The sequence below is a fragment of the Olea europaea genome, chromosome 16 (genome assembly GCF_002742605.1).
Source record: "Olea europaea var. sylvestris chromosome 16, O_europaea_v1, whole genome shotgun sequence".
NCBI classification, from domain to species: Eukaryota; Viridiplantae; Streptophyta; class Magnoliopsida; order Lamiales; family Oleaceae; genus Olea; species Olea europaea.
This window is the reverse complement of record NC_036252.1, coordinates 19,371,209-19,378,748: the sequence shown is the minus strand read 5'-3', so window position 1 is coordinate 19,378,748 and position 7,540 is coordinate 19,371,209. Positions and strand designations below refer to the sequence as shown.

Sequence of the window (7,540 nt, the reverse complement as noted above, 5' to 3'; positions counted from 1 at the left end):
CGCCCAACAAACAAAAAAATTAATAATAAAAAAAATCAAAGTCAACTTTTTTGGTGACGTGTGCTGTAATGAAAAATCCTAGCTTCAAGGAAATGACTGGTTAGAAATTGTCTTTCCTCCTAGGAAAAATCCTAGCTCTTTTTAATATTTTAATGTACGATGTTGAGTATACAATACCGTACACTTAGTATTTCGACAACGTATCAACTAAATGCACAGAGACAAATGTGAGGGTGAAAAGCAATTAAGTTTTATATTTCCTGGTGTATGTAGTATATTTAGTAGGATTTTTTTCCCCTAACATATTCTTTTCAATTATCTTTCTATATATTAGATGCAAGATGTCTACATATAACCAGACAAACTTAATTCAGAAGACAACTGAATATGGCCTTCCGTGAAACTAATCTACATTTGAGGTATAAATTCCAGAAGAACAACACAGAAAAGCAGTTATTTATTTATTTATTTTTGGTTTATGTTTTAGTATCATATGCCTTGTCAAGCTGTTATATATATTGCTATACCGAGATCATATATTTGCTTTTGAGTCTATATCGGTCAAACCTTAAACCAGAACATTGATCAGCAACAAAACATACCCTCAAGTATAGCCAATATTGACTCCGGCATCAACAAACATTGTCATGATAAGATTATCTTAGCATGTTTGGTTAAGCTAAGGTAGCTATGACATACCCCTATTATATTAGGGTCTTCCACAATAATGAATTTTGATATGAAAGAATTTTTTGTTAATGAGAAACTCTTATTCCAATTGAATTTCTAACAATTCATTTCTACCTCCAGAAAAATATCATTTTTTTAGTATCAAAATAGAATATGTGGTAGAAAAATAAAAAACCGAGTCTCTCTTTTTTCCCCCAAAAATATCTTGGAGATTTTGTGGGACCGTTCGATCTCTATTGATCACAATTGTTCCACAGTTGAGTTTCCTACTTGGATAGGTTAGACTACCAACTTCTACCTATTTCGTGAGTACCTTTACATCATTTTTATACTTTTTCCACGGAAAAAGTTGAATATCGAGAAAGAAGACGAAAAGCTTTTTTCTCTATTGGATTCTCAGTACCAAAAGAGTACGGCAAGGAGGAGATACTGAGCAATCAAAGGGATGTAGGAGAAGATCAAAGCGATCGTTAGTCGGGCTAATTTGTGATTGGTCAAGGCGATCGAGAGGACACAATTGGTTTTCCCAGCTTAGCAAAAGATCATGTCTTCTTAGGACTATTTTGGATGTACAATTCCATTTCGGTTTGAACGAGGGAATAAAGCATGATTGCGAAGCAGATTCAGAATTATCTTTCACTCCAAGCCAATGTCATTGTGAACAAAATCCCAATTATGACATCCCTTCTCTCCTAGTGAAGAAAAAGGAAATATTTTTTTGTCCAGAAAAAGATAATTTCATCCCCAAAATTTGTTTTCGTTGGTTCTACATTTTTATCTTGAAATAATAAATTGAGTTCGTATAGGCATTTTGGATGTTATTATTGAAATATCCATTCTAGCTATATTTTCAGTTACTCCACCCATTTCGTAAAGTCTTCAACGTGATAATAGGATTCTCCAAATTGGGGTGTCAAAGAGTTTTAGAAAATGTTCTTGGTGAAAAAAAAGAAAAAAAAAAAAAGAAAGTTGAATGAAAAATCACACTGAATTGAATTTTCAATTTAAGGGCGGGTCGTATAGGATTTGTAATCGGGGATAAAATCACCCGTCACATAGAGTATGCTACCAATGAGTAAATTCTCCTAGGGTCCCTAACCTTTCCTACACATGACATCAATGTCCCCAATTTTTATTTGTGCCACTCTATGTCCCCAATCTATTAACGTTGTGCACACAATTTCGCAGTGACACCGAAAACCTCTAAATAGACAATAAATTATCACATGACACACGTCTGATGGATGTTATTATTATATAAAAGTTATCTTTTTCAACTTTGAATGTTACTTTCTCATGGCCCCTTACATTAAAACAATAAGTCTTCGAAGTGGAGGGTGATGTTTGAGCAATTATAAATATCAATCACTTATCATGCATCTATTGTGTGACCTATTAGAGCAACTCCAATAACCTCTTTAAAAGTAGATATTTTCTACTTTAAAAAGTCAATCTTTAAAATTTTACTCCAATAGACTCTTCAATTTAACATTTTAAAATAAAGAGTGAGTTACCTCTCTATAATTTAATGCTTCAGAGGTTTCAACTTCCAATGTATAATTTATTGACTTAATTAAATAATATGTGCAAATCTCAATATCTTTTCATTGAATCATTGTAAGGCTACATGGGCACTTTAAAATTAAATGTTAAAAAACAATCAATACATATTGAGCATGCTAAAATTAAATAGTAAAAATAAAGAGGCCATCAGAGCACTTTAAAATTTTTGCTCTTTAAATTTTTAAATGCTTTTTAAATTGTAGAATATTCTCTTTAAAAATAGAAAGTCTCTTGGATATGCTTTTACTTTCTATTTAAACTTTTTCATCGAGTTGGAACACTGTGTACCCAATGCTAAAATATTGGAGATATGAATGACCCAATTAGGAAAAGATTGGAGACCTAGGAGAATTTATCTATAACAAATTTATAAATTCTCTAAAAAATTAAATGCATGTTTGGATGCTGTTTATATTCTATTTAATTGTAAGTATATAGAAATGAGTGATGAATAAGTAAGTAATAATTTCGAATCTCACAAATATGTGAATAAAAATAGTTAAATCGATTATAAATAAATTAAAAACAAGAGGCTAAAAAGGACTTAAGGGAACATTTATTTGCTATGGAATCTTAAGTTATAATTATCGTTTATTAAAGATTTATTGTGTGTACAATTTTCATAAATATATAGCAGTGAAATTCAAGCACAAACATTTTGTCTATTATAATATCATATTAAAACATGTCTACAATGAGTTACGTGTAAGTGAAATGTCATTTGAATGCACGAATGAATCTCTAGATGTGCGTAAAAGATTGAAGATATGGATCCTGGTTGAACGCAATGGTTAATGTGATGATTCATACCAAAGCAAGGATTTGTTTGTGAGAACTTTTGAAAAGTTAAATATTACTTTTGAATATGTTTGAATAATTTTTTAAAAGTGATTTATTTGTCTAAAAGTGCTTTAAGATAAAACTGGCCTAAGGGCAATTTGATTGGGTTTTGAAAAGTCAAAAGTTATTTTTAAGACTAAAAATCCTTTTTAGACCAAATCTATAATATATTAAATATCACATCAAGTGAGAATTAGGGCCTGTTTGAGAGTGATTTTTTCCTTCCAAAAATTGATTTTTTCACTGTTATTTCACTATTTCAACTGTTATATTTGACTTCTTCTCTCACAGGTGGACCTCACTTTTTTCCTAACGGTCAAAAAATCAATTCTCAAAATCACTTCCAAACAGACTCTTAGTTTATGGACGATTTTAACCTAACTACAATTCAATTATTTCAATAATATCTTATCTTTCGTTTTTCAACATGTAATAAATATTACAAAATCCTTGTCATTTGTGAATTTTGCATTATTAATTCTCAATTAATTAACATTCACATTAATCTAGACTCGATAAATCTTGATCTATATGAATCTAGATTAATTATAAATGAATTTATTTCTATTTGTTTATCTAAAAATTTTAATGAGTATTTAAATTCATGTATTAGCAATTACTAATTTTTTATGTACTAATTGTAATATAAAAAGGTTACTTATTTGTAGTATTTCATAATCCCAACAAATTTAAATCATAGAAGTAGAGTTTTGATAGTACAAATTTCTTATTTTAAATTTCTATCCTAAATTTTATTTTCTTCATCTCAACAAATTGGTATCAAATATTACTTTATAGTACTTACAAAGTATTTTATAATGACGTGTAATGCATGTTCAACTCTGACTAATTTATCTAAAAGTGCTTTGTCTAATCAGAATAGCAATTAGATGAAGTTCTCTAAAGACTCCCTTAAAAAACTCCTTTTTTTTCTTTTTTTTAAGTAAAAGCAAAAATAATTTTTTAAGTGCGCTCTAAGGAGACTTCATGAATCTCATCTACAAAAAAGTAAATTTCTTAACAAATGAGCCCTAAAAGAGTTAAGTCTACAATATATTAAAAATGTGATTGAGGAAAAACTTTTGAATATCAATTTTATCCTTACTTATTTAACTATATGTCAATTCTATCCTTATATATTTAATATAGTATCATTTAATATAATTTAACTTTATTTAATATCCATTTAAGTATAATAGTATTAATTAAATTAAAAAATATTTTGTAATTTCCATAAAATGGTTATTTAAGGCCATCATTTGAGTATTTATTATTGCGTATTCACTTTTGTACAAGCATAAAATAATGGTAATTATGTTACTTATTAGATATAAATATATAAAGAATTTTTTTATTTTTTTTTTAAATCTTGGTACACTTATACGGAGAATTTTTATTTCTCTATTTGTATTAATCCCATTAAAAAAGTAAAGCTTTTGTTTAAGATTTTTCACTTCGATATCTATTTTGAATGTAACTTTGGTTTCTAATTTAAAATAAATGCTATGGATTAATATGACAAGCATGATTACTATGTAATTTTTTATTTTTAAATATATTTAGATAAGATAAATTTTGGTTTTTATTTTTTTTAGGTAAAAAAACATTATGTAATTTTTGGTTTTTATTTTTTAGGTAAAAAAAACTTATGGTACAGACAAAATGAGTAATTTTTTAATTTGAAAATTATTTACGTACCTTTAGTTTACTTATACGTAAACATTTAAATTTAATTAGATGTACATCTTTTAATTTGATTTTTTTTCGTATCTGTCTGTACTACAAAATTAATTTATATCGTCGTAATAGTTGAAAATAGGGGTCCAACCAAAGTCTAGCATAAATAAATCATCACATTTCAATTTATTTAACATTTTCACTTTATGTACGTAACTTTCATAAAACTTTTTTCGACCCCGCTACACGAACAGAATTGAACCTACAGAAAGTGAACCGAATGACGTGGCAGATGGAAAATATTTAAGGCAAAAAAAAGAGAAAAACGCAAACACTCTGTTCACCGTCCCAATTCATTCCCGTTTCCCTCTCCATTCGAAAATCGGGAACCCTAGAAATCATCCCCTTCATCCCGGCGTCGCCATCATTTTCATATTCCCGGCGAGTTGAAATGTGCACAGATATTCGAACGTCGAACAGAGAGTGATATCGTCTCCTTGGACTTCACCACCGTACCCCGCACACGGTGAAATCGCCTCCTTCATCTTCACCACCGTACGCCGTACCCTTCTCCACCGTCGGGTGTCGAGTCAGCCCTGAACATCAAGGTATCTTCACCTTCGTTACGTGGGTTGTCTTATGAATTTTACCCCAAATTTGTCGGCTTTAAATATTTGGGCTTCCTCCAAAACGGCATAATTTTCCCCAAAATTGTGAAAACTGTAAGCTTTCAGTGAAGTCAGTTTCCTTCCAAACTGTCAGTGAAAGAACTTGTGAAAAAACTAAAATTAAGTTTGATCGAAAAACTAATTTTCCTCACCTTTGTTCACAGACGCCACAGTCAACTCCACTAGCAGCATTCGACTAGCCCGCATCAGCCGTAAGTGAGGTTAGTTTCTTCCGAATCTTATTCAGTTTTTACTTTCCCATTCCCTGTGAATTGTTGTGAGATGCTGGTATTATTTGTGACAATTAACTGCATATGCTATTTGTGTTTATTACCGTCCAGGATGAGACGGAAGAACGTGGGTGTTTGTCACGGTTGTCGAAGTACACAGCACTTCTTCAACGACTGTCCGGTAAAACGAGGATGTCCATGGTGCTCACTGGGATGGGAGAAATGCTTTGAAGTTGAAAGGAAGACAGATAATCGAGGACGATTATTCAAAACGTGCAGTAATAATTGTGGATATTTCTTTTGGGTCGAGAATGAAGAATTCTGTGGTGAAAGTAGTACAAGGACTGAAGCGGTCATAGATGAAGTGGGCGAAGATTTGGCAGCCATGTTCGATAGTCTAGCTCAAATAGCAGAAAAACGAGACGTCGAGATAACGTTGAATGTGACTTTCCGCAAGGCAAAGGGAAGTGCGGAAGTGAATGGAAAGGGAAAGGGCCGAGCTTGATAAGTAGCAGGAGAATGTTATGGCTTGTTTTTGTGTGTGTGTCGGCTGTAGAATAAAGACCATTGGGGGCTAAGTGGTAGTGTAGATGTTGAAGGCTTCATTTTGTATCTTGAAAGCCTGAATCAAGTATGATTTACCTGTTGTATGGAAGCCTTGGAACTTCCTGTTATTCAAAGATGTAGTTGTTATGGGGAAACTTATGTAAACCATGTTGAAGGAATTATATTTTACCCCAACATTTGTGTACTGCATTTTTCTATATAACTATAACTACAACTTGTCCCTAAATTAGACTTTTCTGTACCATGGAAATTGAATTGCAAAGATTGCTACGAAAGTGTTATGAAGTTGGAGTTTATATAGTATTGAGGGAAAACGAACGTGTATATTGATCAAAGAAATTGGATACATCCAGCTACTTATAAGCACACAGTTAACTGACTCCAACTATACACTAACTAATTTCAGCTGTCCAAACTAACTCTAACTAACTTGAAGATTCTAGCAGTTACTAACTGCTGCCAGCTATTTGCATCAGTTTTAATATATAGAAGTACAAGCAAATCAGTAAACTGCCTCTCCATTTATCAGTAAACTGCAATCAGTAAGCAAGCAATCACTAATGAATTAAGCAAGCAATCGACTACCTGGAGCTGTTCTTGAATTAAGCAAGCAATCACTAATGACTACAACATACATTTTGTGGCAAAATACATTTTCTGGACCTGTAAATAAATCTTGATAAGCAAAATACATATCACAGCAACATCCATCTGACAGTAAAATCCATATCACAGGAAAGTCATAAAGTCATAAACACTACAATTAACACTGCCAAGCAAAAGCACAGTCCACAAAGTCTACCAAGATGCACAGGAAATGAACAATAGTTATACATAAAGACAGAAAAATTCCCCTCAAAACACAGAAATGACATAAAACCGAGTTTCACCCCCAATTCAATTCCCATATCAGATTTCGTCATTGTCATTATTTGCCGTAAAGGGTCGATTACGGGCCATGTCGTCTGCAATGTGGGAAGCTCTTGGGAAACGATCCGTACCGTTCAGCTGAAAATAAAATAAACAATAGTTATACATTACCAGTGATCATTTAATGTTTGTCACACAACATGCATATGAAACAAAGTATACCTTTACCTGATCAACACATGGACCTGAAGTACCTAAAGTATGATACGGTATCAACGGAGGGGTAAAGGTAGATGAAGATAACTGTTGGGCACACACTTGACTTTGTACGTCACCCTGCATCGCATGACAACGTTAATTCCCATATCAAGAGAGCCTAAAATTAGATTTAATTACATTAAAATCATAAACTTACCAACAACTGTGAATATGAAA

At 31.8% G+C, this 7,540-nt stretch overlaps 1 protein-coding gene across 3 annotated transcripts; it reads left to right on the top strand.

The window, feature by feature from the left end:
- Positions 1-5,211: 5,211 nt before the first annotated feature.
- LOC111412421 lies at positions 5,212-6,230 on the top strand. 3 transcript variants are annotated; one of them, XR_002706060.1, is made up of 3 exons: positions 5,212-5,378; positions 5,603-5,659; positions 5,780-6,230. XR_002706060.1 is itself a non-coding variant. In XM_023043345.1 (2 exons), the coding sequence occupies exon 2, from the start codon at positions 5,721-5,723 to the stop codon at positions 6,171-6,173; it is 453 nt and encodes a 150-aa protein (XP_022899113.1). In that variant the 5' UTR covers positions 5,212-5,378; positions 5,603-5,720; the 3' UTR covers positions 6,174-6,230. The 3 variants fall into 3 exon arrangements, 2 of the variants coding, with proteins under 2 accessions (XP_022899113.1, XP_022899114.1); XM_023043345.1 differs by having other exon boundaries at positions 5,603-6,230; XM_023043346.1 differs by having other exon boundaries at positions 5,212-5,659.
- The last annotated feature ends 1,310 nt before the right edge of the window (positions 6,231-7,540 follow it).